Genomic DNA, 21,829 nt, shown 5'->3' with positions numbered 1-21,829 from the left:
CAGCCAAAAATGAGAAACAGAAATGGGAAGACTGGGTGGAAAAAACCTGTGCTCAGGAAGAATCTTGTGCAGATGAGCAAGAAATGCAACCTCCTAGAAGAAATATTGCCCTTTTATGGTTAGAAGTCTTCTGTTTCCAAGCAGTATTAATATATAAGGAAGTTTATACCCATTTACTGCTGTTTTGAGATCTTCTGTGTCTCTTTATCTTGGAGGAGACTGAGGGCTGACCTCATCAGTGTTTACAGATATGTAAAGGGTGGGTGTCAGGATGATGGAGCTAGGCTTTTTTCAGAGATATCCAGTGATAGGACAAGGGGCAATGGGTGTAAACGGGAGCATAGGAGGTTCCACGTTAACATCAGGAAGAACTTCTTTACTGTGAGAGTGACAGAGCACTGGAACAGGTTGCCCAGGGAGGTTGTGGAGACTCCTGTGTTGGAGATATTCAAGGCCCGCCTGGACAAGTTCCTGTGTGATGTACTCTGGGTTACTCTGCCCTTGCAGGGGGTTGGACTAGATGATCTTTTTGAGGTCCCTTCCAACCCTTGGGATTCTGTGATTCCTTAAAATAGTTTTTTCTCCTCCATGGTAATTAACCACTTTCTTCCCACCAAGCAAACACAAAGTCCTTTCCAACCCAAACCATTCTACAATTGTATGATGGTGTAATTCTGTGTATGCCTGAATACACGCAGAAGCAGCGAGCACTGCCGCTCTCCTCCATGCTGCTGCCTCCCAGGCCCGAGGCTCACCGACCCCGGTGGCAGCCGCCTGCCCTGCTGCAAGCCGCCCCTAAGGCCGGGGCGCTCCGGGGCCAAACGAACCGATGCGAGCAGACACCGGGACCGGGCGAGCAGCGCCTGCCCTTCCCTTCCCTTCCGCCTCCAGACAGACAGCGCGGCCGGGGGCGGAGCCTCGCCGCACAGCAGCCGAGCTGCGGCCGCCGGGGCCGGTTGGAGCCGCTCCGGGGCTGCGCTCCGGTGCTCTCCGGTGCTGCGCTCCGGTGCTGCGCTCCGGCCATGGCCAGCTGGCGGCGGGACACACGGGTGACGGCCGTGCAGCGGCTGGGCTGCGCCGCGCTGGCCGGAGCGCTGAGCCTCAGCCTGACGGCACCGCTGGAGCTGCTGACGGTGCTGGCGCAGGTGGGCACCTGGCACTGCCGGCGGGGGCTGCGCGGAGCCGGGCAGAGCCTGTGCCGGGCCGAGGGCGTGCGGGCGCTCTGGAAGGGGAACCTCACCGCCTGCCTGCGCCTCTTCCCCTACAGCACCCTGCAGCTCGCCGCATCCCGTCGGTAAGCTGCCCTCCTCTCTCGCCTTTCGTGTCCGCTGCAGAAGAGGGGCTGGAGAATGGAGAGTATCGTCCGTAGGGGCTCTGAGGTGTCTCAGGGGTGGCTGACTGTGTGTGCGCTCACCCCAGGGTGTGTACTCTGGGTAATGTCTTGTTTAGTTTATTCAGCAAGTGAATAACTCTTAGGGCCTGGTCAGCAACTGCTTGTAAAGTCGTAGGTGTTCTTCAGAAGGTGGATAGATAGTCTGTTGTCAGATTCCTTCAGAAATGAAGTTACAGTGCTACCTACAACTGGCTGTGACGGCTGCTCTTTGCAACACTTTACTCTGTTTATATGCTCTCAGGTATTTATACTGTCTGTATCAAAGAAAATAACGAAACCATTATTTAAATCTTCTTCCCAGTTATGCAGGGGCTGTTATGCAAACTGGATTTGGTTTGAAGTTCATACGTGGCATTATTTGCTTTTAAGACCTTGTTTTCACTAATACACAAATTAGGGTAAACACTGGAAGGAATGCAGCAGGATCAACATGGAGCAGTGCTGGCTCAGCTCTGCCAGCCCATGCTGTTTCCTAGGATTCCCTGTTGCTGCCAGTATCATTTGGTCTGTGAAAGGAGTGCCCGGCTGTTGGCACGCACCAGCGTGTTCTGCCACTTCTTGTTTTGTTTCGGTTTGAATTGGGGCCAGCCATGTGTACGGAATGCACTTGACATTTCTGCTCAGCTGGGCGATGCTGGGTCGTGCTGGGTGGGGAGAAGCATGGTCTCAGCCTGTGCTGGCCAATCCGGCTCTCACCCAGGCTGACGCTGTGGGTTTGTCATTCATCTGCCTGAGCAGGAGTCGTCCTCCCCGCTCTGCCAGTGATAGATGAGCGACCCTGGTACTGGGTAGCTTTGTTGTGTCCTTCTGCCTGTAATGGGTGCGGTGGTCAAACAATGGAGGGGGAGTGTGGCAGTGGGAGGGCAGGAACAGTGATTTAAAGTTCCCAGAAGAGCCAGGGTGATGTATGTTTATAAACCAGTTGATCTGGAGGGAAATAGCTCACTTTATTCAGCTTGAAACAGTTTCACAAGGCTACAGTTTATCTCTGGTTTGCACTGGGTGTTCTTTTGAAAGACAAATGGAAGTAGGCTACCAGAAAATGAAATAAAAGCCACCTAGGCATGTTGTTCATATATTATTTGTGGATTTTTTTGGGGCTGTGTTTTCTAGTGGGAAAGCAGTGTATATAGAGGCAAACAACACAAAAAGAGAAATGTTACATGGGAACTCCAGTAAAGAGTAATGGCAGCTGCAGAAGGACCTGGGCTGAACACAGTGGCAGGCCCAGGCACAGTGGTGGGCTGGGGGTTTAGCTGGCTGCACTCCCTCTGTGGTTCCTGTGCACATACTCCCTCTTCTGTGGCAGTTTTCAGTGTTATCTGGGTAGTGCCCACAGACACCCCAGCACCCTCCCCATGCATCTGTGCACACACAGGAAAATCAGGCTGTGTTGTGTTAGGGACTATACAAGACACGAAGGAAAAAGGTCTATGCCCTATTGCTTCTGTTTGGCTGGGCTGTCTCCAGGGCACGAGACAAATAGATGCAGGGACCTATCATGCAGTAGAAAGGAAATGTGCAGTCATGTGAAAAAACATCAACTGAGCAAGCAGTGACTTGTAAATGTTTGCAAGTTATTTCAGATGTGGTAACGCTGTGTAGTTTAAACGTAAATCTGCTGTTTAGGCAATAGTAAGTTTCTTTACCTCCAGCTAAGATTGTCCTCTCAAATCTTTTTACTTGCTTCTTGCCGCAAGTAATGACTGACATCTTCTCTAGTGATGCATCCCTGTGGACCTTTCTGTCCCAAAGTAGGCAACAGAGAAAGGTTCAGTTGCTCTCAGAAGGCCTGTGATGATGTTATCTATTTATTTCTTCATCCATGATAGCTTTGACTGGGTGTTTGTACCGATGTCTCTGATCATCAGACAATTTCTTGCAGATGTGCTTTAAGTCAAGGTAATTTTCATCCTGTGGATGGAAATATAAATGAGGTCAAAAATTACTTTTAAAGTCTCTTGCAAAGCAGACAAGTTCTATTTTTGAAGGTTTTTCATTGTTGAATTGATGCTCCGGGCCTCCAGCATGGCTCCACAGCCCAAGCTATGTCAGCTTCATCTGTGCTGAGAAGTGTGGTGCAGGTAGAGCTATTCAGGCTGCCTCTGAAAAGGCTCTTTCAGGTACTCCAAGTATTTTAGCTCAGTAAAATCAAAGCAAATTGCATTTCCTGAGTTATATATTCCAGTCTCTGACTTTGTTCTTACCTGTAACTTTTTCATTTCTGCACCTCAGTGCAGCATGGACTTAGCCAAGTTCTCTTTGGGCTCTGAGACACGTTTTTTGGACTCCTTATGTTTGTCCACTCACATATTCTGTTTCACAGAGGTTCTGATGCCTGTGTGGGGTTATATAGAGCAAGCTCCTGGATGAAATACGTTAAAGTTTCAACTCCTGCTGCTGAAGGGGCTTGTGGGCAGAAGAACAATTGCATTACGAATAATCTACCTTAATTTGTCATGTGTTGTGTTCGTACTGTCACTAACAGTACCTCTCCTTTGTGTTTACTCGAGACTTGTTATACTTTTCACTGATGAGTTGGGTCATATTTCCCACTGGAGAGCCATCATGGCAGGAAGCCTGGCTGGCATGGTTGCAACCGTCGTGACTTACCCCACGGATGTGATTAAAACACGGCTCATTGTGCAGAACCGACTGGAACCATCTTATGAAGGGATTGTTCATGCTTTTTACAAGATATATCATCAAGAAGGACTCCTTGCACTCTACCGTGGCGTTTCACCAGCTATATTAGGTAAAATAATGGGAAAGATCACCTCATTGCACAGTGTTTAGTGCAGCTCTATACTGCGTTCATTTGCTCACTTGATTTCAAAAGGAAATAGTAATGTTCTTCTGTAGCCTTCAGCAGAAAGGTTTGCAAGCACAACAGTGATTGCTGCAGCTTTATTACTTCCACTTATGACCAAGTGCATAGCACTTTATTTATGATTAAGTATTCAACAAAATACTCTTTTCCTTATTTTCCAGATGACCTAGTTGTGCTCTGATGCAAGATTTGCACCATTCAACTCTTAAATAAATACAGTGTTCCTAATTCTTGTCTGTGTGTGACAGTGTTCCCTGGTTGTTCAGTGAAACCAGTATGAGCAGTAATGTGTAACTGATGTGACAAGTGATTAGTGATACTCCCTCTTTATATGAAATTACTTTTTAATTACTTTTTAGTCTTCATAGCTTTTAAAAATGCCATTTAACTTTGAGTTCACGTTTCCACAATATGATGTTATAAAATAATAATAACAACAATAATGTATAATTCCACTATAAAATTGATGAGACCATGGAACAAGCAAAAGAGGACAGAAGTATCCCTGATCAGCTTTGACTGAAGAGGCTACTCTGTGTACCTGTACAGCTGCCAGGTTTGGGATGGACTGGAATAAGAGCTTGTCCAAAAAGAGAAACCTGGTGAAAGAGCTGACCTGTCTTGAGACTAAAGCAGTTAATTCTGGCAACATTTGCATTTTACTATGTAAATGTATGCCCCTGTCAGCACATCTGTGTGCTCCAATATGGGTGTTTGGTGGTAAACCAGTGACTAAAAAGTAAAGTTCTTCAAAAATACTGACTGGGTTTGAGCAGTGTGGGGTGCAAACTGTCAGTAAACTCATCCTGTCTTTCTAGATGATGTGATGAGCAGCTCTGTTTTCTTAGTGTACAGTGTGTGGCTATAAACCTGTCTGGTTTGCTTTCTAGGTGCTGTCCCATTTTCTGCTGGCTCATTCTTTGTTTACATCAATCTGGACAAAATCTGGCAAGAACCCATGGTTCATTTCACTCCTCTTCAGAACTTCATCAATGGCTGTGTAGCAGCTGCTGTGGCACAGACACTTTCCTTCCCCTTTGAGACTGTCAAGAGGAAGATGCAGGTACAGAGCATTCGTGTTACTAGTACTTTGTTACAGGTGTTTGTTGGACTTTGGACAAGACTAGCCAGATGACAATGAGTACTGTCATTGGATATATGTATACTCTCAGGCTTTGTGTCTTCAGCTTTATTTAATTTCTTTTTCATAGCAATTCCATTAAATTCTCACAGTTCATAATTGGCAAACTTTCAGTCAAATACAGGAATTCGGTCCAGTAGTGGTAGGCAGGATGAATAAGATCCATGTCATTTCCAAAGACTTTGTGTTGCCATTTATGCCTGACTTACGTACTGGCAGTTGCAAGAACATGCACAACACGTATTAAGTCTGAAGGGTCAGAACTATCCTTTTCTTATTTCTAACTCCTCTTGTTAGCAAATGACTTCCCAGTTGCTGGTGCTGCTGCTTTCCTGGAGCATCAGCAACATGAGAGTTACCATATTGTTTTGTATTATCAGTGAATAGCTGTTATTATCTGGTGGCTCTCTGGTTGGGGCATACGAGTTTCCTCTTTCAGCTTAGTTCATGGGACTGCAGATGTATGGGAAGCTTTTGTGATCTTCTTGAAAACAAACAAAACCCAACAAATGAACAACAAAAACCCCAACCAAAAACCACAACAACCCCAAAACCCCAGTCATTTGGTGTGGCAGCATTATATAGGTCCCTGTCCCCTTCATCAAGTAAGGCCTGGTTGGTAAATCACAAGCTAGCAAAAGGTCAGTGAAACTGAATTCCACTCTTCTGCTCCCCAGGTTGCCTTTTTCAGACAGGGTTCAGATCCAGTGATACAGGAAGCTTCATTGCACTATCTCAATCTTGTAACAGAGGACCTCAGCTGGAGAAGTAATGTCTGTTATCAGACCAGCTCACGTGTCCAGAAGTGAAACTTTAAGCTGAACCCTTTCATCAGGTATCTCATAAAATGTCTCAGGTGAAAAAGAGATTGTCAGCACGAAAATGTGATCATTTTTTCCAGCTGTATCAGTGGATCTAAGAAAACCAGTTGCCCCTTACAAGTCCTCTTTATATCCTTAAGCTCACACCAATACTGTTGCCATAAAAAATAAAGGGATTTGTTGTTCTGTTTGCCCTTTAATATTTTCTGTCAATGTATCAGTTAGTGGAACATTCAGTTTTTGTAATCCCTTCAAAAGTAGCTTTTTAGATGTAACTGGTGTGATGTTAAGTTCTGTGTCAGGCTTTGTCTTGCCAAGCAAGTGGAACAGGCCCATCTTTCATTTTCCTGCCACTAGGCTGTACTCTTTCACCAAAAAGATGCTTAAACATTGGCACTTCTAGAAATAAGCAAACTGGATTTATTGTCTAAATATGTAGGAAGTGGATATACTAAAAATACTTGGGGTGGAAAAAGGCCCAGCAACAGAGAGGGTTTTTTTCTCATAGGTGCATTGAAACAACTGAACAGTGATTTTGCAAGCTTAGGGAAACACCTTCTGTTCAGTGCTTTATTCTGAAGGCATGGGAGAAGGCAAAGGTGTTTCAGAAGAACTAGCTGCCTAGGTGTGAAAGCCCATAATCTGTTTGGGTCCTGAACATAAGTCACAGGGGCTGTTCCAAAACAGAGACCTGTTGATCACACCCAAGCCAATAACTGAGAGCTCACTGGAACTCATGTAAGGTCATCCAAGAAGTTTATTTTTCCCAGTTAGCACCAGTAGGGCCCAGCTTTGTAGCGATCAGTTCTGCTTTGTGCTTACTTGCTGGCCTTTTCTGTTTGCAGGGTTGTGGTCCCAAGAGGTAACACCACCAGAAAAGATATCATGCAAAGGGACCTAAGAAAGGGGGAGAATAAAGAAGGGGAAAAAATAGCTTCAGGACATTTTAGTGTTCTGTAGGAAAAAGGGGAGCAGATACTTTCGATCATAGTTTTTCTCAGACGTCATATTCTGCTCAGTCTCCATTCAGTAATTCAACTTTTTAGCTGATAGAAAGAGGAGAGCATCAAAGCCTCAGCTGCCCCAGAGCTGCTGTGAGTGCTCTGCAGTGTGCGTAGGGAAATACTGGCTTTGTTTTGAAGCACTGAACAGTGGTTTCATGTATGAAAAGGAACCCAGTACCTTGCAGATGTCAGTATCAGACTCCTTTTCCTTCCCTTCTGTCGCACTGATCTGGCAGATGACAGTGGTAGTATATTGCCAGAGAGGACTTTTCCAGTGAACCCATTGGTGATGGGGAGCCAGGGGGTTGTAAAGTGGTCTCAGGATCTTCTAAAACTAAGAAACTAGGACGTAAGCTGTCTTCTGATTCTGTGATGGAGTACAAGCCTGAGACCAGAACACCAATTCAGACCTGACATGCTAGGCAGTCTTGGAAGGGTTCATCTATCTTCTCATCTGGCCAATGCTTAAATTGTTCCCACAGGGAGGAAGGATAAGGTTAATCTCAGTTGTAATAATGTTGATTCATCCTTTCTCATTTTACGTCTCTGAATCCTACACTTCTGACATTGGCAGCTTCTGTCACTGACATCTGTGGGAGCAGGAATTGTCAGTGAATGATTCTTCCTCTGTGTTTCAGTGATGATTTTGATGTCAAATGTCCTCTGTAACCATGGCTTCTTCCCCCTCTACTATTAGAATGATCTTTATCATGTTTACCTTGTTGGTTTTTAACAAAGATGCTGTGTTTGCTGAATATACTTGATTTTTAAAGAATGTTTTTCTTACAAGAAATGTTAATTAATATGAGTGATTCTTAACTGAATATGTGAGTCCTCTATGTTCTGCTTATCCTAATTGTATTCCTTTATTTCCTTTTCTCACTTTGCTCCTGATGGGCATGTTAGAGAATTCAGAGGTACTGTATGCATGTTTCAGCATGGAAATACGGCTTTCGTTGTGCATCTGTAGAAGGGGGTTAGTGAAGGAGAGGGTTATTCAGAGAGATATCTATATCAAATGCTTTCCTGACTCACTCTTGTGCTACATCAGTTTCTGAACAAAGACTTACTGATCTTTATTCATATCTTTGACTGTTATTCCTGGCTTTCCTTTCTTACCTCATAGTCCTTGTAATATCATATTCTTTGTTAGATGCAGCATTGAAACAATAGTACTGTACTTTTACCTTGCAGACTTGCATACAAGAACACTTATTCTTTTACTTTAAACATGGAAATACCTGCAATGAATGAGCCTGGGTCTAAGGGAAGCACTGGTAATATGTTTCTACTTCCCACATCATCTTTTTTGCCTATGATGTCCTTCATATATGCATATTGGACTGAGCTCTGGCATTTCAGTAAGGGAAGATTAATTTAGAGCTGTTATATGCCATATGGAAGCTTATTATTAGAATGACACTGATTCCAGGCTATGTGTAGAACTGAAAACCTACAAACATGGAAACGGTCGGAGCAAACCTAATACCCGAGTTTGACACTTCCCTCTGTGCACATGACCCTCAGAGGCAGTCTCAGATACTCCTGGCTGGCACTTCTCAGCCTTCCATCCAAATTAACCTGCACCTTCAGCAGTTTTGATAGGAAGAATGCACAAAGATGACCCTAAAGTTTCACAGCTACTCCATCGATGTACAGTTACTCCTGCTTACATGAACAAGCTTTGCATGGTTTGTACAAGTTTGTAAATTATACCATATTTTGATGGTATAATTTAATTTCTGTGACTAAAACGAGTCTGAAACTCTCATTCATCAATAAATGCTACTAAGGTATAGCTTTACCATCACCTGCTTGTAATACAGAATAAGTATACTTTTAGTATACTGCAGGATTCAGCACAGTTTTGGTGTTGACTGCACAGCATCCTCAAGTTATGAGGACATCACTCTGGGGAAAGCATTGCTTAGTAGTGATCTTTCTGTTTTAAAATCCAGGCTTTGAATTGGCTCCACTGCTATAAGCAAGCAGACTCACTGTTCTTGGCTGGTGTAGACTATTGCCATGCATATTAGCCATGAAGTAGCCTCTTTTCAGTGACAAAAGTGAATGGGTCAGGCCTCAGCTGCCTCTAACTCTGCAGTGTATTTTGGGGGTTTTGTTGGAGGGGTTTCTTTTGGTTCTTTGGAACACAAGATGCTCTGCAAGTGTAAAATCTGTTGTAAATGGTGTAAATGCTATGATTCCTTAGTAACCTGGAGAAAACTAAGCAGTCATTCCCTTTGTGAGGTAGCCTGTTTAAAGTAAATGCAATCTTGTGCCCCATTGGCACATTTCTAGTCTGAAGTCAGTTAAGGAAGACACAGAAGTCTCTTTTTAAAAGTAGTCCTGTTATGTGAGTATTTAAAAGTCATCACTATGCTCCTCACATGTAAAAGTCAGTGGCTGGGTTATAAACAAAGCTTTGGAAAGGAAAATGCTTGGTGTTCTTTAGGACATCTCCCTGCTGAAAGGAGGAGACAGTGCTCCTGTGTTGTTTCAACAAGGGTAAGTTGCAAAGAGCACTCTTGTCATTGGAGATGGCCATTGGGGCTGGCATGGCAGCCTCTGGGAGCTCTCAAGCCATGGTGTCGATGCTGTTTGTCACATCTGTGTTCTTGTGAGAAGTCCTTTTTGGGTCAAGTGGTCCACATGACATCTCAAAAGCAGACGTGCTCTGAGACTTTGTGCATGGAGACCCTTTAACAGTGAGCAGCATGGGAGCCGGAGCCTTGACAATTGTCAGAGATTGAGCCATTTGACCACAAACTGGCAAATTCCATAGTGTGGAAGCAAATAAGGAGCTTCTACTTCTAGCCTGGTTTCCTGTGGAAATAAGGTTTATGTGGTTGCTGGCTATTCTGTCCTTGCCTTAGCGTTCTTAGTTCTCCCTGTGATCTCCTGCTCCCCTTCTTCTTACCATTGCCATTAAGGCATCAGCCAGGACCCCATGCCCTGGTTGTACTTATTAGTGACTAGGTATGTGTCATATTCTGGGTTTGGTAAAGTCTCTTCCTTCCTTCTTTTTTCCCATTGCCTAAATGCTCTGAGCTACCAGCAATTTCTATTGTTTTGTTGATGTTGCTATAAGGATATTTTATACCACTTTCTCAGGCTGTTGCAGAATAGTGCCCTACTGCTTTGGGAAGTATTTGATCCAGTAAATGGCTGAGACAATGCCTGGAAAAAGGTATTGAGCATAACATGAGCATCACCTTTCAATCAGTTGTACCGGAGAGCCTTGTATCCATTTGTCTATGCTTAGAATGTTGTGCCTGTGACATGTAAGGCGATCAATTACACAAAATATTCCATAAACAGGAGCTAAAACTTCATGGTTACTCTTATGTATTTTTTGATTTGGTGTAATTTCTTACTTCATCTGCATAAGGCCAATGGAAAGATGACCTCTGTAAAGTCACAGTCCTGTAACGTGTTAATTTTCTCCTCAGTTCCTATAGAGACAGCAGGAGATCCTAGTGTTGCTATTCACTGTGTGAAAGGTGGGACCAAGCTAGTCTGCTCAAGGGTTTGCATTAAAAGAACTAGTGCTAATGTGCATGCAAATGGTGCAGCAGTTTGTAGGGATTGAGCTGACCCACTGGGAGGGATTCAGAAACCATCCAGAGGTGCCCATGTAAGGGGTTTGCTCTACCTTGAGGAAAAGGTCTCTGTGTTCCATAGCAAAGATTTGTTCATACCGCAGGTGTTAAAAGCAGGGAAAGCTCAGCAGCAGAGGAGGGATTCTGCAGCCTACCATGAAGCCTCAGGGTACAGCAGCCTGCCAATAACACAAGTCAAAAGTCAACCTTGTGAGCAGGCAGTAAACAGGTTGGTTCATTTGGTGTCACTGATCTCAGAAAGACGAGATGCTTTGGCCCCAGTTCAGGTACAGAGGAAAGGACAACATGTTCCTAGAGTGCAGGAAGCTGGAGGTCAGCTGTGATGCAGTGCTGCTCTGGAACTGGTTGCCTCCTCATAGGCTGTCATTGTTACCTTCCTACATACCTCTGGGATACCTTTGGGTGGACTTTAGCCAGGGGTAAAATCAGCTTTATCAAACCCCTGACACAAATATGACTACCAAGTGAGTGATTAGCCCAAGTGAATACATGCTTCTCTCCCCAATATTAGCACTTATTTGCATTTTAATCCTTTTTTGTGAGTGAAATTAAATACTCTTTCAAGCATTCACCCTTCGCTTGAGCAGATTTTCTGTTGACTGTTAGTGGCATTAGCTTGCATGTAAACTGCAGTCCTTGTCCTTCAGTTTCCTTTGAACTACAGTTACACTTGCCTGTTGAATGTGTCCTTATTAACCCAGGCAGCAAAGACTTCTTATTTTAGCATCCAGATTAAGAGTGTGAACTCTTGAACTGTGTTGTAAAGTGCCTTCCTGTACTTGTTGTTTTTCATTGCTCAGAAGTGTAGGACACCTGAATCTGTTGAAAATACATAAATAACAAGCAATTTTACTGTATCTACCCACCTGAGCTGGTGGGTGCTGTCTGGTCCCTGTGGGGCTACTGTGAGCCTTGGGAAGAGTCAAGTGATTGATCTTTTGATGGGCATGGTTCCCACTGCAGTGGTAGTGAACTACATTCATCCTTCAGTCCTAGGAGGATGAGAGGGGCTGGGGGAGGTCATTAAACGGGAAACCTTTATAAGGGTCTGTGAGATTAGTTCCCAAAATGTTGTTTCAGCAGCCACCTTGTGATGGAGACAATGGGAAAGATGGTGTTTATGGAGTCTTCAGGTAACAACTTCAGTTTTATCATGACACTTCACCCTTGTTTAAATAATTCATTTATATAAAAAAGCGCATGCAGGTAATTGTGGGTTTGGGGTTTTTTTATACCCATCTCTCTATTGGGTTTCTATTATAGAAATAGAACAATGCTAACTTTGGGGATGTATCACTCACTTGGTAGACTTGGTGGCCTCTGGACACCTTAAAATCATGTTTGTGAGAGAACACATAGAGCTGATTCTGCATTTGATGTGCTTTAATCATTTAGAGAAGCCATCTTCCATCAGTGGTTAAAAGATTAGCAATTTAGTCCCACTACCACTGTGACTAACAGCTTGGCACTCCTAGCAGTGCAGTGAGCTGTACTGTGCCTCCAGCCTTCTGCAGCCTGAGACAGCCTTAACTAAAGGGAGGTGGGAAGGAAGTCTTCAGCAATGTTTGTAACAAACAGGTTTCCGTGCAGCACCCATAGTGTCAAGGGGTGTCAACAGGAAGGAATTCAAGCTGTTTTGAGGGTGTGTGACATGCAATGTCTGTCAACCCTGATGTTTTTGGTATGAGATTAGCTGTTTGAATTGTGTTGTAGTAGGTTTCTGCAAGAAAGGTAGAGAAACCGGTTTGATCTGTTTTGTTATTCCATTTTCTGGCTCTGGTGCCACAGGGTGGTTGCGAGGATTGCAGTGTTATAGACATACTTACATGATGCAGAACCACCCACAGCTATTAGTTTATTTTGCCCATTAAAACCAGTGCTAGATGAAACACTTTCCTGTTGTTTCCATTAATACATTTTAACTTTGTTTAGCTGTGTTCCAAAATACTGAAGTTTTAACTACACACTGATGGAGTTTTCAGTCTTCTTTTTGCAGTAGGTGATTCTGAGCTTCTGTAGACAATTGTTACTGAAATAGTGTGCATAGAGTCCTAGAAACATAGCTAAAGCAGAAAGACTGGCAAAGCAAACTGCACCCCTCAGACTGAAGCCTTGAAAATGGCTATATCTGTGGTGAATGTTACTCTAATCCTTCAGTAAATCTCTTGAAGAGGTCAGTGTCTGTGGGCAAAGTAGAGCTCTGGGGTTTGCGTATCTGTTCCTTTTCAACTGTTTTCTGGATGTATTTACTGCATGTAGATAACCTTATTGAAACCTGCAGTGTGCTTGTGGCCTGTCTTGGTGTTAACAGATAGAAGTGTCATCAAAACCCCTTGATATGTGGCTTTGCAAGGTATACAGTAATGAAGGGGATTAAGTCAAACTTACACAGTTAATTCTGTCAATGCTCTGTCTAATCACAGAGGGACTTAGAAGGAGGGGAATTGCATGTTAACAGCATTCCTGCTTTCCTGAAGCATTCTAGAAACCTGTCTCTCTTCACTGCTTGTCTGTCTATTACTTCCTTTTCCAAAAAAAGCTTGTGGAAACTGGCTAATAGTCCAGAAAGCAGAACAGGGGTTTGAATCCAGCTCTCCTATAACTGCTGTTCTAAGCATCGCTGGTGTTAATATCAGTATTAGTGGAACTGGTCCCTGAAGTCTTAGTTGCGGCACCCAATATCTTCTCATGAGAGTCTTTGTGCAGTGGTTTCTCAAGTACTGTGGGTTAAGGCTTGAAAAGTTATTTCTCTCCTTGTCACTGTTGGATTTAGCTATTGGGTTTTAAACCCATACATTGGTTAAGGAACAGAGCCAAGCGGACAGCTGAGCTTCCTTCTAGCCATGAGCATTAAGTGAAGGTGTACATGACCCTTGGCTACCAGACTACTTCTGTTACCTTGAGCTGCCTGCAAAGGTAGGGCTCGTAATACTGTAAAATCACAACAGTTAAAACCCGTAACATCAGCCTCTCTGCATCCTATAAACAGGAAACCATGGGAGCTTGCACCATCAGCTAGGAAACGGCCATAGCCCCATGGAGTTAGTAAGGCCAATGAAGATATAAAGGGCATGAGCAAGTAGAGCAGTTGAAATACTTTCTCCCCCACAAATGTGATCCCTCTCTTACAAATTGGGTGCACTGTTGAGAAAGTTCAGAGAGAAGCAAAAGCTTCTGTTCTCTTCTGCTTAAAGTGTAAACCACCATGGGTTAAATCCTCAGCCATACTCTTTTCTGGGGTAAAAGAGCCAGGACATGGTAAAGAAGATCCAGAAGACAACAAATTAAGATGTATTGGAAGCCTATTGCCTTCTTTCTCAGTGCAGACAGCTGCTTTCCCAACATCACCTCCCAAAGTCCTATCCATATAGGAAATTACATGGTTTTACCAGTTACCTGCCATCAGAAGTATTTCACATGCATTTCAGTCATGCACAGAAGAAAAGAGTGAGGAAAAGAATCACTATATGTTACTTTATTTGTAGCTAAAGAAGACTGTGCAGTTAGTGCAAAGAGTGTTTAGGGTATGGGGTTCTTTGTTAGCTTCTCTAGTTTAGCAGTAAACTTGCCAGTAATAGAAGAGGATGCAATAGCATTAGAACTATTTGATTAGCAACTTCCCTTATTTACTTGGAGTATGAGTTTTGATCTGTTTCCATTTGCAGCACCTAAGTTGCCAAGTATTTTAAATGCTGTAGCTGAGGCATCTAGAAAATGTCATCACTGCTTGTTGATTTATGAGAGGCTTGTTACAGGCTTAGCAGCTCTGAGAACTGCAGGTCAGTCTGGCCAAGGAGAGGAAAAATGCTCCACCACATGGTGTTCCAGATCAATGATGGGATAGTGATATCCATATTCACCAATCCGTGAACTGTACAAGTCCCTTTTTATCACACGTCTGCCCTGTGGTGATCAGCTTGTACATAGTGATCAACCTGTGTGCTGGGGTTCCCACACACTCTTGACTGAGAAGTGTCATTTGCCATGTGTTTGAGTGAAACCCAGATTTCCCAATGCAAAGTAAACCCATGGCTGCATGTGCACAGACGGATGAGGATGGGATTATTCAAGGTCAGGTTATCCTGTCTGTGCTAACACAGTAGGAGATTAATGAAGGAAGGATTTTACTGTTAAAAATGACACACTACACTTCTGTGTGCACAAATACTGTCTGTGCTGCCACTGGAAATGTAGTTGCAGTTCTTCAGGGTGTTCCCAAGCTAACTTTAACTAGTCTGGGTCAACTGACCAAGTAGCAGAGATAGCAGCACAGGCATCAACTGCTCACCTACAGCCCTTAGTGGACTTCAGTTTCTACTGTGCTGTTGCTACCCAACCTGTACTGCAGTTGCCCTTCTCACTGCAGTGTAGATGCAGCCTCAGCAGCCAGTGCCAAGTCCTCACACTCTTCTGTTTTGATCACAATTACTTTGGTTTTTCTTTGCTTGTTCTAAATCTCCCTGTGTGTCTCTCCAACAGGCCCAGAGTCCTTGGCTTCCCCACTATGGAGCAGTTGATGTCTATTTTACTGGCATGGCTGACTGCTTCCGGCAGACTGTGAAGAACAAAGGTGTGCTTGGACTTTGGAGTGGACTTACACCCAGTCTGCTCAAGGTGAGGTTTCTGGATGTCACTGCTTTCAAGGTTATTTGCATGTCCTCAGAGAAGGGAGTGCTGCTAACGTACAAGGTAGGGTATAGATGGAGGATTGCAAATGATCCAGTTACAACAGCTGAACAAGTTTTACTTCTCAGGTGAGCTCCAGTAATTTGACATGTTAGACTAAGCTGTAAATAAAGTTACACTTGTGAAAGCCATTTCCCCAGAAGTCAAAAGTAGTGCTTTGGATCAGCAATGTCAGGACATTGGTCACTCAAGATTGACCCAAGAAATGACAGTCTTGTTCAGAAACATCCTGAATGACCAAGCAGCCTTTTTTCCAACCGGATTTGCCTATCCCACATTGCCCTCTTAGTCATCATCATGTATGTAGTAAGCATGGGTAAAGCCCACGTGAAGCCAAGCCATTCGTGCAGCCAAGCCATCAATAAATCAGTTGGTTACTACAGTCCTTGCTGAGTTGAAACCATAAAATAAAGCATGGTAGCTTAAACAGGAGGTCACTGATTTTACATAAATACATTTTCTAGTGCTGTGCTGAGGATTGCCTACACAGAGCACTACATGTCAGTGACTGAGTGCTAACTGAGTGACAATGTGATTGATTGTAATGGCCTGCATGTGCCTGGCCCTACCTCAGCTGGTGTAAAGCCACATGGCACCAGAGCTGCTCACTCTGCAAAGGGCAAAAGAAGATTGTACACTCTGCTTATGTAGAATAAATCCCACATTTCCTACTGGGATTTGCTGAGGTTGCTTAGGATTTGCCTAGGTATTTGACAAGTTGTGATAAGCTAGCACAGACCTTGTTCCTCCCAAATCTGTTATAATTAGTTATGTGCCAATAATAAACTACTTTTAGCATGCTGCAGGTGACAGCCCAGTTTCAGGTGAGAGTGACTATATAAACACAGCTCTGTTAGCAGATCAGATTTGAAGTCCTAGAAGTTTCCTGGTTTAAAACATCTCAGCTAAGAATGCTACTAGTGAGTCTCATCTTACCTCTTTTTTAATCTTACATTGCTTTTTTGTCATTGTCTTATCAGATTGTCCCATACTTCGGTGTTATGTTTAGCACCTTTGAGTTCTGCAAGCGGGTCTGTCTGTACAGAAATGGTTATATTGAGTCTCCTTTAAATTACAAGCTAACCCCTGGTGTGGACCAGAGTTTACAGCCACAAGAGCTGAGAGAGTTAAAGCGCCTGCGGAGGGAAAGTTTTGAGCCAAGGAAATCAGCTCTTGAGAACTGACATCAGAGTGTCCATTGGAGATACACACACTGCCTTTATTAAGGAGCTTTGGAAGACAGACACGCTCAGCCACAGGTACCAGCGTTCAGTGAACTGCATGGGTTCAATAGCACGAACGAGTAAGTCTTGTCTCTCATTTGCTGAACGGACACAAGCAATACGAAGAGCAAGCACAGACTGAAGAGGAGAGGTGCAACTAGTCTGAAAACGCTGGGCTGCTGAAACTTGACCATACATTACTCTAGGTGCTTTAAAGTACAGAACAGCCATTTTGAGGGAAAACCACTTGCAGAAAGGCAAAAGAACTGAGGTGAGAGTAGAGATTGCATCTTAAATATGGTAAGAAAATTCAAGTGGATATTTTTAAGTGATCTGCAATACTGCATCAGCCAAAAATTATAAATAGAATATGAACAACATGCAGGAATTTATACTGAAATCTCTTTTTCTTTGGCAATACTGTGTAGATGTGGCATTCTGTGGATGCAGGATTAGTGTCAGTTCAGTCACACTCCAGAATCCCCTCTTCAGTTTTTGAGACGTAGTCAAAGACAATAATGTTGAATGAGTTTTTGGCTGAAACTGGGCTAAGAGAGAACTGTAATGTGCAAACAAACTGTAATGCTCCCCCCCTTTCTCCTGTGTTTTTTACTGTATGTGAATTGTTTCAGGCTTTGAAAAACACTTTTCCTGAAGCTCTCTCCTTCCTGAATTCATGTGTTGGGTGTTTCAGAGCCATGAGCCTTGTCACACTGTTTTGGTATTCTTAAAGCTCTATTTTTATATGGAACTACTTTTGGGTTCCTGTGCACAGACGCAGGCCTGCTTTGCTGCTCAGAAAGTGCCAGCAGGATAGCACTGGGAACACAAGTTGTGTTTTTCCCAGTTTAACTGCTATGATCTAGATGTCTGCAGATGGTTTCTGCAGACAGCAACCTCTCTGCAAGACTACTGGGGTATTGCCAGTGCTGATGCAATTGATGATAGGCCTCTGAGCAGCCTAGTGAGCTTTTGGACAGTGAAAGATCATCTTGGTGTTATAGCTGAGGACCTGCAGTATTGCTCCAGTTCCTTTGTAGAAGTACAGCTATGGAACAGCCCCATCCTAGTGCCTTGTGATAGAAAACCTTAAACCCTGTGTCCCCGTGGGAAGGCTGTGACATGTCCCACTTACCAGGCTGTGGCAAGGTGTGAATTACAGCTGCTGTGTTCCAGCAGCCTGGGCTCACACAGGATTTGCCTGCTGATTTCTGTGTGGTTTTGTACTGCTTATGTCCCTGCTGGGTGGAAATAAGTAAATCTCAGAAACTGCTTGGTTAGACCAGGTCACAGTGGGGTGAGGCAATGGAAACTGATGCAGGAGCAGTCTGTGACCATGGCGAGAGATGCACAGAAGGGTTTGTGATAACTGTAAGGCCTCCCTTGCACCTGGAACCTGACACTGATGTACCCTACAGCTAAGGTCTTGCAGTATCTCTCTTAAAGAGCCTGCTCAGTTCTGCTTCAGAGTGCTTCATATTTGTTTTCTTCTCAGAGAAGAAATGCAAACATTGATAGCAAAAAATGAAGATGGTGGAGAGCAGATCTGGTGGCTCATGTGTCACACTGTACATGCTTTTGGCTCTGTAATCAACCTGCCTAGTGACCGTGTTTATCTGGGCCTCAGTTTCCCCAACTGCACAGTGCAGGTGATAGTGGTGAGACTTATTTGAGATGTGTGAGTAAGGGAATGGGACTTGTGTTGGGGAGGATCAGCTTTCTATAGAGTCCCCTTGCCTTGTTCAGGCATACCTGTATGTTTTTTATTAACGTTGTATTTCTGAATAAATGTCAAAGATTGAGTGATGGGTGCATGTGAGTGTCTGATCAGCTCTTCACACTTGCTAAGAGTCAAGTGAGTCCAAAAGGTACCTCTAATTTGTTTCAGATATGCTAATAAACACCTTTGTATCATAATGTACTCATAGGGCCTATAAATCACTGACTACCATTTTCCCAAGCAAGCCTCTGCTTTGCATACTCACATCTGTGCAAGAGAAATCCCAAAAAGAGAACGCTAAAATCTTTAAGACAGCATTGAAACAAAGCACTTTAGCAGTGGGTCACTGATGTGTAAAACAGTGTGTGATCACCAAGAATCAGTTGTTGCAGATACAGCTCTTGGGCAGGTGAACTGTAGCTCCAGGTGATGTTTGGGTGCAGTGGAGGTGGGAGGGGTGCATGGAGGGGTACAGGTCTGAGCACTTCATCATACGTGATGAATACATACAGTGCCTGGAGGTCCGTGACTCCCTGAGCATCCTGTGTGCAGGTGACCGTACTGCAGAGGTGTCGGGGTGGGGATCACCCAGGGTGACACTAATAGAGCTCTGTCAGTGGGGCTGTCTTCACAACAGCACTCTGATGGTGCCCAGGGGCTCAGGGGGGGACGCAGGACCCTGCAGAGCAGCCCAGGCCTCAATCCCGTGCTGGGCATCGACTGTTCGCGCCCCATCAGAGGTTGCCAAGCCAGCCCTGTCCCTTGATTGGCAACCTGGCCAATGTGATCAGCTTTGCCTTCAAGGATAAGTATAAGCAGATCTTCCTGGGTGGTGTGGACAAGTGAACCCAGTTCTGGTGGTACTTTGCCGGTAACCTGGCGTCTGGGGGTGCTGCCGGTGCCACCTTGCTCTGCAGCATCTACACCCTTGCCTTTGCCCAAACCCACCTGGGAGCAGGTGTGGATAAAGCCAAGGCTGACCAGTTCAGTGGGCTTGGTGACTGCTTGCTCAGTGTCTTCCGGTCGGATAGCCTCAAGGGCCTGTACATGGGCTTCAGTGTCTCTCTCCAGGATATCATCATCTACAGAGCTGCCTACTTTGGCATCTGTGACACTGTGAAGGGTAAGTTGACCAAAACGGCAATAAGAGGGAGATCCTGGGCTGCAACAGGCCTATGGTGGCTCACCAGTTGTTCTCATCAAAACCTCTCTCCCACAGGCATGCTCCCAGACCCAAAGAACACCCCCATCACTGTCAACTGGATGATTGCTCAGACCATCACCACTGTTGCTGGTTTCACATCATGCCCTTCGATAACTGTCCATCGTCACACGATGATGCAGTCTGGCCAGAAAGGAGGTAAGTTTCTCCTTCCTTGAGTAGAAAGTATCAGGCATCCCTGAACCAACAGCTGGTGGTGGAGCTGGGGTGAAGGCAGAGTGGCTTGGCTTTCACCAAGCTGTGTAGATATCCTCACCCCTTGTAAGGTGGGGGTGTGAGAGAGGCTGCAGGAGTGGATTACAGGCAGGGTGCATGGATGGCTTAGTCTCCACATCATACCTGTAAGGTGCTGTGCACAAGTCAGGTTCAGTGGGTAGGAACAGCAGAACTTGCCCAAGGGTGTTGCAAACTGGTGTCTCTGGGCCGAGAGGAGCCATCCCTGGTAGCAGGCACGACCTGGCTGATTGTGCAATAGCTTTTGGGTCTGGAAGTGGTGGTGTCAAAGTGAACAGTAGCTGCCTTCTGCTCAAACTGTTCCTTCGGGTGTCTCCTAGGGGTTATGTATCAGCAATGTATCTCCTGGGCAATCTTGTGCTCTTATGTGCTAATACTGGAGAAAGTAAGTCAAGAAATGGGCTGCACTTGAGTTTATGAAGCTGGAGAATACCTTAGGCTATGTTGAACCTGAACGTTGTGTGTCATAGGCATCCGATTCCTGCTGCTGTCTGTCTCCTGCAGCTGACATAATGTACATGGGCACCCTTGACTGCTGGCAGAAGACTGCCCAGGACGAGGGCTCTAAGGCGTTTTTTGAAGGTGCATGGTCAAATGTACTGCAAGGAATGGGTGGTGCTTTTACCTTGGTCCTCTGTGATGAAATCAAGAAGTACACATAAGTTGCTTTCTGTTGTGAACTGGCATGTTGTTACATGTAGTCCACGACCATTCATGGACTTGTTTGAGAACCATGTAGTTACTAAACAGCGATGGCTGATGTTTATACAGGCTGGCATGGGGCAAGAGCAACTGCCTGCCCTGTCTTTATCAAATTGTTCTCCCTGATGGGACTCACTGTGGTTTGTTTCACTCACTCCTGCTTGAAGAGTACAAAGAAATAAAAGTCTGAAAGCAACTTTCCTCATCTCATGTTTGTTCTTGCAGCATGGGAGTCTGCAGTGACTATGGAGATGGAGGAGAAGGAACCACCTCCATCCTGCACACCTCACTACCTGCTAACTACCTCCAGCTGGTAAACACAGTGCTGGCTGCCAAGGAAGCTCTCCAGTGTTTCCCTGCTCAGGTGTGGGCTGGGGTGGCCCATGTGTGCCATATCTGTGCCACCGGTCCTGTCTCAGGCCTGTCTGTTCCCTGAAGGGGATGAAACCTTGTTTTGAAGGTGACAAGTGCCTAAGTCTTCTGCAAAGTAAAGTACAGCCTTCCCCATGGTGCTGGATGCTTGGGAGGACAGAGAAAGGTATTTGTTGCTATCGGGAGGAGCAGAGCTGGCATCATGTACTCTGGCTTAGAAACTGAGCTGCCTATTCAGGCATGCTAAAACCCAGCCAGAGAACCTAAGTGCAGGTAGTTGCTGCTCATCTGTGGAGCCCCTGGCCTGCTTTGTGCACGCATGGGATATTGTGCTTTGGGGATGTAGAGCTGGGCACAGCCAGCCAGCTCCTGAGGCAGAGCTGCACTTGCCAGGCAGGGAGTTGCATCCCCAGGCTCATCCCTTTCCTCTAGAAGTTAAGCTTGTCCCAGCCCCAAATTCTAGGGCAAGGGGGAAATCCCTTCATGCTGCTGGGGCAATTTGGGGCAAACACTGCAAGGCTGGGCAATGTGTGTGGCTCAGCCTTTACCCAGAGATCTCTGTGGGTCTGTGAGCATGCCACAGTGCAGCTGCCAGGTTTCAGACTGGGGAGCTAGGGTGGTGAGTGCATGGTCTGGTCCTCCGACCTTCAGATGAGTGAGTCTTCTCGCTGCCCTCATGCTTCTGGTCCTTTGGCTGTCCAGGCCTGCTCAGAGCAGTTGATCTCAATCACTAACATTGGAAATAGGCTTCAGATTAACAGATGATCAGTAGTGAAGAACATCAGTGCTGCTCAGGTTAACCATCACACACATTTACCCAGCTTGGCATTATACTGTCACAGAACCAAGGGCCACATT

At 45.0% G+C, this 21,829-nt stretch overlaps 2 protein-coding genes across 2 annotated transcripts; both read left to right on the top strand.

Moving 5' to 3' along the window:
• Positions 1-965: 965 nt before the first annotated feature.
• Positions 966-18,523, top strand: SLC25A43 (solute carrier family 25 member 43). The gene is made up of 5 exons (XM_005148363.3): positions 966-1,294; positions 3,907-4,148; positions 5,114-5,286; positions 15,292-15,426; positions 16,479-18,523. Exons 1-5 carry the CDS (start codon positions 1,023-1,025, stop codon positions 16,680-16,682), a joined length of 1,026 nt encoding a protein of 341 aa, XP_005148420.2. The 5' UTR covers positions 966-1,022; the 3' UTR covers positions 16,683-18,523.
• SLC25A5 (solute carrier family 25 member 5) lies at positions 18,058-20,754 on the top strand. The gene is given in 4 exon segments (XM_005148362.2): positions 18,058-18,079; positions 19,097-19,564; positions 19,661-19,801; positions 20,402-20,754. Coding segments are annotated over 4 exon segments (789 nt in total). The 3' UTR covers positions 20,560-20,754.
• The last annotated feature ends 1,075 nt before the right edge of the window (positions 20,755-21,829 follow it).

This window comes from Melopsittacus undulatus, chromosome 6, assembly GCF_012275295.1.
Source record: "Melopsittacus undulatus isolate bMelUnd1 chromosome 6, bMelUnd1.mat.Z, whole genome shotgun sequence".
NCBI lineage: Eukaryota > Metazoa > Chordata > Aves > Psittaciformes > Psittaculidae > Melopsittacus > Melopsittacus undulatus.
The sequence above is the reverse complement of the archived record's forward strand: the minus strand, read 5'-3'. Positions and strand labels throughout refer to the sequence as shown.